Source organism: Mauremys mutica, chromosome 20, assembly GCF_020497125.1.
Source record: "Mauremys mutica isolate MM-2020 ecotype Southern chromosome 20, ASM2049712v1, whole genome shotgun sequence".
In the NCBI taxonomy this organism is placed as follows: Eukaryota; Metazoa; Chordata; order Testudines; family Geoemydidae; genus Mauremys; species Mauremys mutica.
In genome coordinates this window covers 5850343-5866628 of record NC_059091.1, presented here as the reverse complement: position 1 = coordinate 5866628, position 16286 = coordinate 5850343, and the positions used below count along the sequence as shown (strand labels likewise).

The 16286-nt window shown below is 55.4% G+C and overlaps 1 protein-coding gene across 1 annotated transcript; it reads left to right on the top strand.

Moving 5' to 3' along the window:
• Positions 1–78: 78 nt before the first annotated feature.
• LOC123353512 (keratin, type II cytoskeletal 8-like) lies at positions 79–15148 on the top strand. The gene is made up of 9 exons (XM_044994640.1): positions 79–506; positions 4104–4312; positions 4858–4918; positions 5010–5105; positions 5958–6122; positions 9280–9405; positions 10430–10650; positions 12398–12453; positions 13534–15148. Exons 1-9 carry the CDS (start codon positions 165–167, stop codon positions 13722–13724), a joined length of 1467 nt encoding a protein of 488 aa, XP_044850575.1. The 5' UTR covers positions 79–164; the 3' UTR covers positions 13725–15148.
• Positions 15149–16286: the final 1138 nt, after the last annotated feature.

Sequence of the window (16286 nt, the reverse complement as noted above, 5' to 3'; positions counted from 1 at the left end):
CAGCAGCCTGCAGCCAGTCAGTGCTCCAGGCACTGGAGCCCCGCCCCCTGATGGCCCGGTATATAACTCTGCACACACCCCACTCAGCTCTGTCTCCAGAGCCTGTCCTTCAGCTGCTTTGCTCGCTCAACCAGTGTTTCCTGTCCTCCACTAGCCTCCCCAAAATGTCGTCTGTCAGAATAACCCAGAAGACCTACAGGAGCAACACCTCTGCTCCCCCTCGTGCCTTCAGCAGCCGTTCCTACACGTCTGGCCCCGTGGGCAGCACCAGGATGAGCACGTCCTACTCCAGCTATGCTGGGAGCAGGTACGGAGGCGGCAGCATGCGGGGACCGTCGGTGGGCTACGGACTCGGCTCCGGGGGTGGCATCACCGCCGTCAGCGTCAACCAGAACCTGTTGGCGCCCCTAAACCTGGAGATTGACCCCAACCTCCAGCACGTGCGGACGCAGGAGAAGGAGCAGATCAAGACCCTCAACAACAAATTTGCCTCCTTCATCGACAAGGTGAGTCCTGGCATCATCCGGGTGAAGCTGGTAGCTGCAGAGCCGGGTTGGCAGGCAGAGAAGTGGGTGTGTTCCCTGGGGATGGGCAGAAGTCAACCAGACTTGCCCTGTTGCTGTAACACTTGTAGGCTGGAAGGAGATAGTCCGGATTCTATTCTCAGTTACGCCCCATGCCACCCACAGTGACTCGAGTGAGGTACGGGGGTGCGTACAGTAAACATCTCGGGGTAACGTCTCTCCGCCCTGTAGCATATAAGGGGAGCAGTGACCTGCTAGCCAATTTCCCCGCAATCAGAGGGGAATCGGAACAGTTTTGTAGCCAGATCAGATCCCTCTGAGCCACTCCTGAGCCAAAGGCTCCTCCTACAGGTGCATGAGAATATGGAGAAAAATTTCCTCTGCTTGTCTTAGTTACAAAAGATTTTCGGTCACTGCACCGCCTGGTGGGTTGGAAAAGCCCCTTTCCCGGAGGTGGGGGAGCGGAATGGAGCGAGAAACGCAAAGGTTCCCCATTGGGACATCTGCCAATCCAGGCCCCCGAGCGGCTGTCAAAGCGTTGGCATTGGAGAGCAGCTTTAGCGCTAAAGGGGAAGGTGCCTGCACATGGGGAGAATGTGCCACCTTGCAAAGCACTCCTGCTAAAGGGCGTGGCTGGGGGGATTCTCCATTGCTCTCAGTGGGTGCTGTGGTCTGAAAGTGGGGGCTGATTCCAGGTGCCCAACTTGGTGAGCTTGGTGCCTGAGGGTGCCAGGCATGGGCAGCGGGAGCTGCAGCAGGGGGTCAGCACCTCTGAAAATCAGGCCTGAAAATGGAGGCACCTACAATCTTGGGGACTAACATACATACAGCCGGGAAAAGTCCTGAGCTAGTGGAGTTGGGATGAGCCAGAAGGAACCCAGTGGCTTTTTCCCATCCTCATGCGGCTGTGATCCCAGCCTGGAAAAAGATGTATCCCCCTGCACGCTGTAAGGCCGAGAGGGGCTGCAGCAAGACTTCTTCTCTCCTTCAGTATTTCCAAGGCCCTGGTATATGGCAGCACAGTGGTCCCCACTTACAGGGGACAGGTGTTAACCCGCACCCTCCCCCTGCCCCACAGGCAACCTGCATCTGCTCCTGTTCCTCCCTCACCGGAGCTTTTGCTTCAGAGGCTGGTGCCCTGGCCAAAGGGCAGCTGGATTCTTTCTGCCCTTTTCCAGCATTGGGCTTGGAAAGCTGGTTTTTAAAAAATATCAGTGGGGGAGCCGTCTTAGTCTGTAGCCACACAAACGAGGAGTCCGGTGGCACCTTAAAGACTAACAGACTTTTTTGTGCATAAGCTTTTGGTTTTTACCCATGAACCCTTATGCCCAAATAAATCTGTTAGTCTTTAAGGTGCCACCAGATTCCTCCTTTTTTTTTTTTAAACACGCACACACACTGGCTGCCAGCTGGAGGAAATGCTTAACTACAGGCAATGGAACAATCTAACCTGAAAGCCGCTCCCACCACGCCCCTCACTGGTCCCAGGCAACTGTGCTTGGTTTGGATTTAAACAAACAGGTTTTATTGCCTGTTAGCAAAGGCCTGTGTTTACCTCTCCTTATCTAAGGCTGGGCCGTTTGGCAGGAACAGGAGTCCAAGGGTCCTGGCCACTCCTTTGGCTCAAATCCTCTGGTGCCCCCTAGCCCAGATCATTGCAAAGGATTGTACAGAACTCCAGGCTAGATGCATCCCTTCCTCTGGGTAGGGTGACCAGACAGCAAGTGTGAAAAATCAGGACAGGGTGTGTGTGTGTGGGGGGGTAATAGGTGCCTATATAAGACACAGCCTCAAATATCAGGACTGTCCCTTTAAAATTGTGCCACGTATCAGAGAGGGAGCCGTGTTAGTCTGGATGTGTAAAAGCAGCAAAGAGTTCTGTGGCACCTTCTAGACGAACAAACGTCTTGAAGCATGAACTTTCGTGGGTGAAGACCCACTTCGTCGGATGCACTATAAAATTGAGACATCTGGTCACCCGGTCATCTGGGACGCTGGTGGCAATCCAGAGTAACTCCACCGTGCCCGATTCTTCTCCCTGTTACTGATTTGATGCCATCGTTATGCCATCAGCTTCAGTGGTGTTGCTCCTGGTTTCCACCGGCGCGGCCAGAGGGCTGCGTCATGCCCTTAGCCCGGCCACACGCTAAACGGGACAGCTTTTTGCATGTGCTCCAGCAGTGTCCATGGTAGTCAGCGGGGGCTGAGTCTAACCCCATGTGTTAAATCAGGTCTCCCACTGGCAAAGCTCCCCTTGACTTCATCAGCTCGATGTCTACAGGTAAATGCTAAAGGCATTTATAGGGCTAAATCCTGCAGTGCCTGTGTAACCCACTGGGGGGCGTATGTTACAGGGCCCCCTGGTGCCCCGAAGGGTATGTGTTGTGACAGACCCACTTAAGCAGCCGTGGTTGTTTAGCTCAAGCCATAGCTGCTTCCCCTTTAGCTCTGAGGTCCTTGGTCCGTTGAGATGGCAGCCGTCCTACCTGCTCAAGAGAAACCCCCGTGCGGTGAAGGGCACTTACATCAGTGTCAATCCAGAGTGACTTCCCTTTGCTGGGCCTGTTTCTCGTTTACACTAAGGCTCCTTCACACCCCTGGCGTAGGGATTGTGAGTTCAGTGCTGTGGCGTGTGGTAGGAGGCGTTCTGACCCTCGGGCAAGGCTTGTGCTGACAGGGTGGGCTCTGGTAACTGACTAGATCAGGTGGCGTTGGTGCAAACCCTGTGGCGCATTGGTGCTGGATGCGCCTCCATTAGGGGTTTGCATTGATGGAACAGTCTCGATGCAGATGTCTCTGATGCAGACAAGGCCCAGCCTTTTTGATCATTTTACTTTCACTTTTCAAGAAAATAAATACCAAGGGCGAAATCCTTCCCCTCTGGTACATAAGCGTCAACCCAGAATGACTCCACTTCTTTCCTTCGGCTTGTTTCTCATTTACACTGAGGCTGCTTTACACCCCAGAGTAGGGGAAAATGGGCCTTAGTGTGTGTAAGTCAGACACAATTTATTTAGGGTCAGATTCCGCTCTCTGTTATACCGGTGTAAATCCAGAGTCACTCCACTGAAGCTAATGGAGTGACGCTGGATTTACTTTGAGAGCAGAATCTGGCTCAATAGGGAAAACCACCCCTTCCGATACCTGGACTCATCTCCCATTGAATTAAACCGTGCACACGTCCAAAGGCAGAATAAGTCTCTATGGCACAGAGTCACTTATACAAGGCGAACTCTGTTGCTTGCAGTGAAGCTACTTTGGATTTATGGGTGGAGGTGGGAGCAGAATCAGGCTTGGTTCAGTTACTGTAGGCCTGGCTGTCTTCTCACTTACACCTGATTCTACCAGGGAACTCCATTGACTTGCTTGAGATACTCCTGAGTCACACATGTGAGAGAAGGATCAGGACCTAGTGGGAGGGATGGCAGGTGATTTCAGGAGCATGAGTGGGAAGAAGCCATCCGTGCCCAACAGGTTGTAACTCTCCCGGCAGGAGATTCCTGCCTCCCACGTCCACAGCCGCTGAGCTCTGCAGGTGTAATCAGCAAGGCTCTGCTTTCCTCCCCCTCCCCACACCAGGTCCGCTTCCTGGAGCAGCAGAACAAGATGCTGGAGACCAAGTGGGGCCTGCTGCAGGGCCAGAAGACCACCCGCAGCAACATGAACAGCATGTTCGAGGCCTACATCAACAACCTGCGCAGGCAGCTGGACGGCCTGGGTCAGGAGAAGCTCAAGCTGGAGGCTGAGCTGGGTAACATGCAGGGCCTGGTGGAGGACTTCAAGAACAAGTGAGTCTAACGAGGGTGTGTGTGTGTGGTGGGGGAGATGGGGACGACACACCTTCCAGTTCCCTCCAAAGGGGGGTAGAAATCCCAGGCACAACCAAGGCCTGGGATCGCACCCCAACGTTCTAGCACAAGGAGGCTCTCAAAGGCAACACCCATTATCAGCATGCTGCCTCCTTCAGGGCATTCATTGGATCTGGCCAGGTTATCAACACCTGCCTGGCTCGTGTGGTCCTTGTTTCCCTGCACAGAGACTTTCGCCCAGGGGCTGCGGGGGGAATTCTCAGCTGCTCTTGGTGGCGGTGGGGTGGGCATCATTAGGGGTTTTTCCTCCATCATTTCACATATAAACCCCAATGCACAATCCCGCCCCACCCAACAGTGAACACAGTTTCCCAAACCCATCCTGTCCTTTCGCCTTCCAGGTCATTGGTGGGTGCCTGGCTAGGGGTCTCCCTGCCTCCTAGCATCTTCTAGATGGGTCTATATTCCCCCCCGCACCCCCAATGGTCACTACACCTTCATAGCATCTTTCTCCCCTCCCGCAGGTACGAGGATGAAATCAATCACCGCACTGAGAAGGAGAATGAATTTGTCCTGCTTAAGAAGGTGAGTCTGCGCTGCTCCAAGGCTCGGCTGGGTGCCACAGGCAGAGAGGGCCGGGGGTCTCTCTAATAGGGTCCGTGCTCTCTTCCTGCAGGATGTGGACGAGGCCTACATGAACAAGGTGGAGCTGGAGTCCCGGCTGGAAAGCCTGACTGACGAGATCAACTTCCTGAGGCAGCTGTATAATGAGGTCTGTGATGTCTCCCTTTGGCTCAGTCCTGTAGCCCTGGCCCTTTAAATTCCTTCCTGGCCTGCAGGGGGAATCCCATTGAATATAACACCGAGTTCCTGCAAAGACAAAGTGTTGTCTTGCAGGAGACGAGAGATTTTTAAAGGGCTGGGACTGTTTGCACATAGGGTGCATGGTGACACCCCCCTTCTCCTCTCCCCGGATAGCCACGCCATCAATCCTACAGCATCTGCTGCTGCCCCCTGGCCCTTTGAGGTTGGTGAGTGGAAGCAGGGGCGGCTCCAGGCCCCAGCACTTGAAGCACGTGCTTGGGGCGCTCTGCCGGTCGTCGGGGGGCGCTCTGCTGGTCGCCGGGGAGGCGGCAGGCAGCTCCAGTGGACCTCCCGCAGGCGTCCCTGTGGAGGATCCGCTGGTCCCGTGGCTTCGGTGGAGCATCCGCAGGCACGTCTGCGGGAGGTCCACCGAAGCCGCGGGACCGGCGACCGGCAAAGCGCCACCCGCGGTGTGCCACCGTGCTTGGGGTGGTGAAATGGCTAGAGCCGCCCCTGAGTGGAAGGATGGGGATCTTGGCCAACATCAGCCCCAGTGGATTCAGTGGCTGGATCAGTCTTGGACAGGGTTACCATTGGTCTTCCAAGCTCCATCCGGGTGGGGATTTTCGAAATCTGAACCCATGTCCGTGTTTTGGTATTACCACCTTTACAATCTCTTCTATTTGGGAACTTGAAATATGGTAACCCTAGTCTGGGAAAGGAGCCAACGGCAAGGCATTGGGAACGCTGGTGGGTGCACCGAGTTCTCCATGCTCCGTGGTGACGGATGATCCTTATGCTTCCTCCCCACTGCACCCAGGAGCTGCAGGAGCTGCAGTCCCAGGTCTCTGACACCTCTGTGGTCCTGACCATCGATAACAACCGCAAGCTGGACCTGGACGGCATCATCGCGGAGGTTAGAGCGCAGTACGAGGAGATGGCCAACAGGAGCCGGGTGGAGGCTGAGACCATGTATAAGACCAAGGTGAGTTGCCCGTTTGTCCCCCGGAACTGCTGGTGATGAAGCCAGCCTGGTCTCCGAGCTGACATGGGTGGGTCAGGGAGCGTGGCACTGCCCATGGGAACGTCCGCTAGGTGGCAGGTGTCCCCTTCCTTCCCTCCAGCTGGTGAGCTGAGCATATGACACGTCCCCTGTAGTACAGAAGCCTTCCATAGCAGGCATTGCATATGCATGCGTAATTCTCAAATGCAGCGAGACTCACTGTCCCCCTCTAGTGGCTGGAGTCACAGTTCAGGGCAACTGCACCTGTGCTTCCCTTCTGTGGTCCAGCAAGGACACCTGCTCTTAAGCTCCCGGCTCCTCAGCCGTCACCTCTTTTGGGCGAAGAACCGCGTCTCTCTCCCTCCCGACTGGGGTTTTCCAAGGCTGCCCAGGCCCCTGCCTACACTCATAACACTTCCCATGTCTCCCCCCTAGAAGAAGTTACAGCCAATCCCCCAATAATACATCAACTTTGCACTGAACACAGTGGACTCCAAAGAGACTTACACTCAACTGAATGAAGTTTTTCAAGGCTATTACAGGGGATGGCCGTTATCTGCCACAGCTGGGTCACACGTTCCGAGAGTCTCAGGCCACAAGGAACCCCCATCAGTTCTTCCTCCAGACCCTAGGCCACAGCACTTCCCCGCACGGAGCCTGCTACGGCCTTGGCTTCACGGACCCACCATCTCTCAAATGGGGCACAAACCACCTAACGCTGAAATCTGAGGCGGTAGAACAGGAGTGGGCAAACTATGGCCTGCGGGACCCTCCTGCCCGGCCCCTGAGCTCCTGGCCCGGGAAGCTCACCCCGGCCCCTCCCCCAATGTTCCCCCTCTCCCGCAGCCTCAGCTCGCTCGCTGTGCCGCCGGCGCAATGCTCTGGGCTGTGGGGCTGTGAGCTCCTGGGGCAGCGCAGCTGCAGAGCCCGGCCTGACCCGGTGCTCTGTGCTGCGTGGTGCGTGGCTGGCTCCAGCTGGGCGGTGTGGCTGTAGCGCCGCCAGCCACCGGTGCTCCAGGCAGCGCGATAAGGGGGCAGGGAGCAGGAGGGGTTGGATAGAGGGCAGGGGAGTTTGGGGTGTGGATAGGGGTTGGGGTAGTCAGAGGGCAGGGAACGGGGGGTTGAATGGGTGCAGGGGTCCTGGGGGGCAGTCAGGAAGTAGGGGGGTTGGATGGGGCGGTGGGGGCCAGTCAGGGACAGGTGGTTCTGGGGGTGGTCAGGGAGCAGGGGGGGTTGGGGTGGTGGTCAGGGGGCGAGGGTGTGGATAGGGGTTGGGGTGGTCAGAGGGCAGGGAATGGGGGGTTGAATGGGTGCAGGGTTCCCTGCCCCCTGGGGGGTGGGAGAGGAGACTCCATTAACAAATGAGGGGCATGGCCACTGGCAGTGGGGGGATGGGGCATGTAAGTACCTACCGGTCAGGCTGTGGCCCTGCCCTGCCCTGCCCCCGGCTGACCCTGACACAGGAAGGGCCAGTCAGGAAGGGCGGGGGTTGGATGGGGTGGTGGGGGGCAGTCAGGGGTGGGTGTTCTGGGGGCGATCAGGGGATGGGGGGAGGTGGTGGATGGGGCAGGAGTCCCAGCGGGGGCGGTCAGGGAACGGGGGGAGGTGGTGGATGGGGCAGGGGTCCCGGGAGTGGTGGTCAGGGAATGGGGTGTTGGATGGGGCAGAGGTCCGGGGGGGGCTGTCAGGGGTGAGAAGCAGTGGGGGGCGATAGGGGCCAGGCCACACCTGGCTGTTAGGGGAGGCTGTACCTCCCCAAACCGGCCCTCCATACAATTTCTGAAACCCGATGCGGCCCTCAGGCCAAAAAGTTTGCCCGCCCCTGCTGTAGAATCATCTCCTGGGGGAAGCTCCATAACTTGGGAACATTTGAAACCAGACTGGAAACCTGTCCTGGCAAGAAGATGGGACTTAAATAGACGGTTGCTGGAATGCAGTCCACATTCACATGAAAGCCCAGGCCTGGATTTTTTGTGTCTATCTAAGATAGTATAAGAACCTCCCAAGTTATCCTCCCCACATCTTAAAATTGATTTAGTGGGGGTTGGCCCTGCTCTGAGCAGGGGTTGGACTAGATGACCTCCTGAGGTCCCTTCCAACCCTGATATTCTATGATCTCTGGGAGGCAAGGCAGGGCTTCCATCCCTCTTTCATAGATGGGAAACTGAACCACAGAGGGGCTGAGTGACAAGCCAGGAACTGGAGCCAGGTCTCCCAAGTCAGTGGCCTACCCATTGGACCATACTTCCCTTCCCTTTGATTGCCCCAGGTAGAAGCCTCACTCCTAAGGATAAGCTTTTGTGCATGCGGGAACGGCAAGTGCTTCCTGCACACCAGCGGTGCTTGCCGCACTCCCCTGGCAGTCCAGCCTTGGGCTCCCACGCAACTCATGCATCACTCCAATCCAGACCGGAAGCACCTCATTGCTAGTCCTGTCCCGAGCTCCCAATCCGCCCGATCTGCAGGATCTGTGCTGTTCCACCCCGGGGCAGCTGTCTCTAATCCTGCGGTGGTCTTGCAATGTGCACTCTGAGACTTTGCACAGAGAGATTTCACACTGGTTCCTCCGCCCCTGGAAGCTGGGATGACACCCTTAGCTGCAGAGCTGACTGCAATTTGCATAGCATTATGCACGGGGCTTTCTAAGCAGCAATATTACGTGGTTTTCATTCTGATTTCCCTTCCCGACACATGGAATTTAATCCAGCCTTGCAAAATCCCACCTCCTCCTGGGGAGGAGGATTTGACTGAAGGGGAAATGAAATGCCACCAGTCTCTTCATTTGCAAGCTCTGAGCCAGGCCTGGTGAATTTTCCTGGCAAATTTGCAAGGCTGATTAAAGCTGTTAAAAATGGAGCCTTCCAGAGGAGGGACAGTTGTGACAGGACCCCTGGTTTATACTGTTTCCCTGCTGGTAAAGTGCCAGGATTCAGCTGTTATGATTATAAGATGATTCCTTTATTGAGGCTGCTGGACTCAGACTAACCTTGGGAGTCTCTATCTCCCAGCCTGAGCTGCCATCTCTCCCCACACAGGATCTCCCTAAATCCTGGCCTGGATCCTGCACTCCTGGAAGGAGGACAGCTGATGACACTGTGTGCTCTGTTCTCAATTCCTTGTCTCTCTCCTTCCCATGCAGTACGAGGAGGTCCAGGCGGTGGCGGGCAAGCACGGGGACGACCTCCGTAACACCAAGACTGAGATCAACGAGCTCAATAGGATGATCCACCGGCTACAGTCGGAGATTGATGCCCTGAAAGGCCAGGTGAGAGAAACAACCGCTGACTTCTCCAGAATTGCACCAGACCCTTGGGTCCTCCTTCTGCAGTTATTTGGGGGCACGGTGTCCGCCCCAGAGACCTGGGGAAAGGATTCCCTCTTACCCTTCTTAGCTTGCCAGTCTACAGATCCCTCTCAATCCACCTTGTAGATCTTGGTTTATAACTGTGGCGGTGAGGCAACAGAGCCCCATTCTCTAGTGTAGATGGGAAATTCCCCATGTGCTTCCTAACCGCGAGCAGCACAACTGTGGTTTGAGGGCATGGTTAATATCTGTCTCTGGGCCAGTTTTTCAGCGGCTGTAATCAATACAGCACCACAGAAGTCAAACTGTCTCTGCCTGTTTACCTCGGCTGCTGATCTGGCTTTTCTTTCTCCCTGTAATATCTCTCTCTCTCTGTGGAGTCAATTTCCCACTCTCCCTAGTTTCTTTCGCAGCTCTTGGGACTTTAGCAACTAAGCACCTCGCCAATCCCTCACGTCGGCCTGCACTGCAGAATGGAGCAGCGCTTAGAAACAGGATCGGGGAGTGTGTGTTGTGTCGGTGACACGCTTGCAGCCCTGGTGTAGACAGGAGCCCGCTTCCCTTTCTTCCGGAGGGATTTTCACTTCCCTGCTCCCCAGTGTCCTTTGGAGAAGCCTGTATGATGGGAGAACGGAAAATCTGAATAGGCTGCAAGAGCTCAGGGCTGATCTATATTTTCCACCCGATGGTGCAAACTATCTGCCATGGGTGCAAAGCAGGGCATGGACCCACATAACTTCCTCTGGTTTGAAATGGGGGGCGGAAATTGCCCAGTTGCAAGCCCCAGCTTGGCCTGGGTGCAGTGCGTTTACACTGGGAGTTTGCATTGGGGCAGCAACATCGGTGCTAAAATTTAGACCAGCCCTTAGTGCGTTGGCTTTATAATGCCGCAGCAGATTTCTCCCGGGAGCTTCACTCTCCTCCGATAAGGATCCTGGGAGAGGCCCCTGCTCTGGGAGAAACCATCTAATGCTTCCCCCCTCAGCGTGCCAGCTTGGAAGCAGCCATTACCGAGGCCGAGGAGCGCGGTGAGATGGCCATCAAAGATGCCAGCGCCAAGCTGGCTGAGCTGGAGGCCGCCCTGCAGAGAGCCAAGCAGGACATGGCGCGCCAGCTGCGGGAGTACCAGGAGCTGATGAACGTCAAGCTGGCGCTGGATATCGAGATCGCCACCTACAGGAAGCTGCTGGAAGGAGAGGAGAGCAGGTGGGTGTGGGAGGCCGGCATCGTGTGTCATGATTGGATGGCTTCTCCCCCTCTCTAGAGGGAGGACCAATGAGAAAGCTGAGGGGTGGAGGCGGGGCTGGAACTTGGCTCCAGTGTGGTTTGTGTCGGTCTCAGATCAAGGTCTGTAGATTAACCCCTTGTGTGTGCGGTGCCTTGCTGACTTCTGAGTGCATCAGGATTCAGGTGATGTCGTGATTTTATAGGGACAGTCCCGATATTCGGAGCTTTGTCTTATGTGGGTGCCAGGGCCAGCTCCAGGGGTTTTGCTGCTCCAAGCAACCCCCCCCCCCCAAAAGCTGCCATCGCAATCTGCGGCAATTCAGCGGGAGGTCCTTCGCTCCGAGTGGGAGTGAGGGACCCTCCCTGAATTGCCGCCGAATAGCTGGACTGGCCGCCCCAAGCACCTGCTTGCTAAGCTGGTGCCTGGAGCCGGCCCTGGTGGGCACCCATTGCCCCCCACACCGTCCCAATTTTTCACATTTGCTCTCTGGTCACCCTAATCAGGATGTCCTGCTAGCGCCAGCTTTCCAAAGAGCACCCTCAGTGGTGCCCACAACATGCTGGGTGCAAATTGGACTGCTGGTCCCAGTTTAAACAGGTTGTTTGAGCCTACGAGGGGTTGCTGGCTTAAGGGACTTGCACTGTACATCCACCATCACGACAGCCTCACATCAGGCCTCGGTTTTTCAGGGTGACTCCCGCAAATAATCTGTAATTGATAGACAGGCCAACAGGTGCGGGCCCATTAATTGGGCTATTGCCGTCACGTGTTCGTCTGTCTAGCGCATCCGTTGGTGCGAACGTCTCGCAGACGTCCCATCGATGATGGTGTCTGCACGCGGCTGCGGAGTCAGCCCTGCTGCGGCGTGTCAGGCAAGGCAGTGTCAGCCGCTGTGTGAGGATGGGGGTGGGGTGCGGGGGGAGAGGGAGCTCAGGGGGGAGCCAGGCGCAGAGTGGCTGGGATGTAACTCGGCTCCCAGCAGCGAGTTAGTACAGTGCAGCCAGGGGGCCGTGAATTCTGAGATGCAGCAGTGGAGCGGGGCGGGGGCTGGAGCAGCACGCAGCTGCGTAGGGCATCAGGAAATGCATGTGGGGTAAGGACGGCTCTGCCCCTCCCCTCATCCCACTCAGCAATACGGAAAGGGCAGGCTGGTCACGACTAGGGTGACCAGATGTCCCAATTTTATAGGGACAGTCACGATATTTGGGGCTTTTTCTCATAGGCTCCTATTACCCCCCACCCCCTCCCGATATTTCACACTTGGTATCTGGTCACCCTAGTCACAACCCCCTGACCTCTGTTTGCAGCGCAGCCCCCTGCTTGAGACCCCCTTGTCTAGATGGCCAGGAACGCCTGGGTTTTAGTCCTGCCTTTGCTGGCTCAGTGGCTAATCTGCAAAGCAAGGGTAGTGATATCCGTAACAAACCCTCTCCACTCAGGGCTTCGCTCTTGGAAATTTCTGGCAGGCCAAAGATGCTCAGAAGTTCCCAGGGGCAGCCGGGATAGAACCCAGATCCTTCTGCTTCAAAAGTAACAGGCCCTTATCAATAGAGTTAAAGGAGAATCTCTGCTGTTGGCAGTATTGGGTCTATGACACACAGATGAGCTGTTCTGATGCCATGTTGGCAGTGGCTTACACATTCCACGCAGCCCTAATTTGTGCCCCATCCCTGTTCGACGCCATCCGGGCACGGATAACTCATGTCCCCCTCTTCTGCTTGGCAGGCTGGAGTCTGGGATGCAAAACATGAGCATTCAGACCAAGACGACCGGCTATTCAGGTAAAGGGGATGGGGGGCTGGTAATGTGGGGCAGCAGGGCAGCACTCTGAGCTGGGGCAGAATCCCCCTGTGGTGAGGGTGGACGCTGTTACTCAGCAGGAGCTTGACACATGTCGGGAGAGCAGAACCACAGAGCCAGGGTTGTGGCTTGGGGAGAAGAAATTGGCCCTTTATAACTCACTGAGGGCCCTAATTCTCACTGATTTCAGTGGGAGCTGAGGGCACTCAGCACCCTGCCAAACTGGGCCTGGTCCACCTTCCCCCTGGTGGCTCAGTCTTACTGGCACTGAACCAGATGTGTTGGGGAGTGATTCTTTCTCTGCAGCAATGGGGATAGGCATGTTCTGTCTGCCCCTTCCCCCCTGCATAAGCCCCAGTAATGGGATGGTTTCTAATGCCAGGGGCTTCTTTTTCCAAGGTTGAGCTCCTGACCTAGAAGATGAGGGAGGGAATCATTGCAGGGTTAGATGCTTTGTAATCATAGAATATCAGGGTTAGAAGGGACCTCAGGAGGTCATCTAGTCCAACCCCCTGCTCAAAGCAGGACCAATCCCCAGCTATTTTTTTGGCCTCATCCCTAGCTGGCCCCCCTCAAGGATTAAACTCACAACCCTGGGTTTAGCAGGCCAGTGCTCAAACCACTGAGCTATCCCTCCCCCCTGCGTCCTTGACATCCCTTTCTGCTTTTATAATGGGGTGTTGGCTAGAGGCTGACCCATCCTGCCCACACCCTCTCTCCGCCCTCGGGGGAATCCAGTTAGTGATTCAGGACCACTCCATCCTGGCAGCACCTAGCCCAAGATCTAGCCTTTCGCATGCGGTGTGATGTCCTCCCTGGCTTGGTTCTGAAGTGCAGAGCTGCACTGCTGACTCAACTGTAGGAGAGCTCTGGGCCAGGTTTTGTAACAGAAATCAAACGTTGTAGCCTTCCAGGGTCGACAGCGCTCAGTCCTTGGCTGACACTCAGGCCCACAGAATGTGGGTTGAGCCATCCATGCGGTCAGCATTGCCCTTGGTTGGGGAGTCACCGGCACAACTTGCGTGGTCTTACTGGTCCTCTGTCTCTCTCCTCCCCTCCAGGTGGGCTTGGCAGTGCCTACGGTGGTTACGGGGGAGGATACAGCAGCTCGTACTCGGGCGGCAGCTACTCCCTGAATTCCCCCACGCTGGAGAGCTCGTCTCTCGCCAGGTCGAAGGCCGTCGTGATCAAGAAAATTGAGACCAGGGATGGGAGACTGGTGTCTGAGACCTCAGACGTCCTGTCCAACTGAGCAGCCACCGGATGAGCCTCCACAGCTTAAAAGTGCCTTTAAGAGATGAGCCTTTCCTGATCCGCTGGGCCGCTAGGACTCTGGGGGAGACTGGGGCAAGGGCTGGAACCCAGAATCCCCCACCCCGAACCCAGCAGCGTTTGCAAATTCTCTTGTGATAATCGATGAGTCGTCTGATGCCCCAGATGCTCCCCCTGCCTGTCCCTCTCCTCCTTCAGGCATGGCAAGGAGGGGCTGAGAATCCACCGAAGTAGAGTCCAGATGGCCAGGTTTCCATCCCTTGGTCCTTTCTCTTTCCCCTTGCCGCTCCATCCAGCGCTGTCTCAGCTTGGAGGCCTGGCTCAGGCCTGGACCAAGCATTTCAACTGGCGTCGCCCACAGCTGTTGAGCTGCCTTCTCACAGATGCAGAGAGTCATAAATGCGCCCCGTGGCGTGGCCCTCGTGTGGTGCTGCCAGAATGCCAACAACATGGCATCATGACGTCCTTGCGGCGTGATGCCAGCCCTGGGATTAGAGCCTAGGGGAATTGGTCTGGGTCCCAACACCCCCAGGCTCTGAGGTTGTTGGAAAATGGGGTCTTGATTGTTACAGAAGCCCTCAATCTCTTTTATGGCAGTGGGTCCCAAACTATGGGGTGTGCCCCCCACCAGGGGGGTGCAGAGAAATATTCGGGGGGTGGTGTGGCAAGGCCTGAGCCCACCCCAACCCCCACAGGGGGTGGGGAGGAAGCACCACCCAGCCCCGTTCTGCCCCCAGCTCCATTCCGGCCCTGCCCCCAGCTGCATTTCTGGCCACAGCCCCCGACCGTGGCCCCGCTCCTGGCCACAGCCCCCGACCGCAGCCTCGCTCCTGGATGCAGCTCCCAGGGGGGTGCAAACCAAGTAAGGGGGGGCGGGGGTGTGCCCAAAAAAGTTTGGGGACCGGTGTCATATGGCCACAAGATGCCAGGACCTTAACCGTCAGTCCACTGCTTTGTGGCTCTCTTCATTGCCATGACATGAGATCTCTGGGTGGCTGGGTGGTGGGTGTTTTCCCCCTCCCAGCTATCTGGGGGAGGTGATGGGTGGGGGAAGTTTCCAGTTCTGTTCCCAGTGGGTCAGCAATCAAGGCTCCTCCCCAGCTTGGGCATCTCCGGTTCAATGCTTTGTCAGCACAACTGTGAGCAAATCTTTTTGATGGTGGAACTAAAGCATTGAGGCCAACTCTGTGAAATGTGTGATTGTTCCTTTCTCTCCCAGCCCCTCCTCCGCCTTGTGGGCAGGGTGTGGGTGTGACTGTAAGCGACATTATCTCTCTTTCCTCCTTCTGCAGTACAATGTTCAGTTGATAGAGATTGAAGCTGTGTTGGCCGTTTCTTCTCTCATTCCCCTCCCCACGGAGGGCCGTACCTTCTCCATTTTCTCAATAAAGCTGTTACTGATAATGGTGGTGTCTGTCTTGTGTCCTGTGCTAACTTTCGCTGAGAGATGCCTGCGTTCTGTTCTCCCAGTGATACGGAATCAGTACGTGTCTTCCTTTTGCCTGACTGCAGTAAGACCAAAGGAGGCACTAAACATTTTTCTGATTCTTTGAAACTGCAGCTTAGGCGAATGCATCAATATGGACACTTTTTTTAGCAACAAATTGAAAAAAGTTTTGAAAAATGTTCAAAAATGTCAAAACCCTCCGATTTTTGGGGTTTGAAATGGTTTTTCTGTTTGAAATTTGTCTTTTAGGGTTTTTTTTTTAAGGTCACAATCAAAACATTTTGAAAATGTCAAAGCAACATGTTTCAGTTGATCCGAACTAAACATTTTCAGACGACCCGGATCATGAACCTTTTCAAGATTTTGACTTTTTGTCCTGATTCAGGGTGGGGGGAATTTTCTGAACGCTTGAAAATCTCATGGGAGAGGAAACCTGTTTCCAGCTCTCCCCATTGTGCTAGGTGCTGTACGAACCCAGAATAAAGAGATGTCCCTTGAGCCAAAAAGCTCAGTCTAAGGGCATCTCTACACTACAAAATTAGGTTGAATTTATTGAAGTCAACATCTAGCCTCTGATTTTACAAAGTTGATGCTGCATGTCCCCACTATAGAACATTAGTTTGGAAGGGACCTCAGGAAGCCATCTAGTCCAACCCCCTGCTCAAAGCAGGACCAACCCCAACTAAATCATCCCAGCCAGGGCTTTGTCAAGCTGGGCCTTAAAAACCTCTAAGGAAGGAGATTCCACCACCTCCCTAGGGAACCCATTCCAGTGCTTCACCACCCTCCTAGTGAAATAGTGTTTCCTAGTATCCAACCTAGACCTCCCCCGCTGCAACTTGAGACCATTGCTCCTTGTTCTGTCATCTGTCACCACTGAGAACAGCCGAGCTCCATCCTCCTTGTAGCCCCTCTTCAGCTGCTCATAGAAGCGGCATGTCTATGGCTCAGAACCGGAGCGACTGTTTGCCTCCCTTGTCTTCTGGTATGCTTGCCTGAGCTCCTTTATGTTCACGCGGCACTGCTGTGTGTTCCTGGTGTAGCCTTTGTCCTCAATGGCCTGTGTGATTTTTGGCATAGATGTCCGCGTTTCTT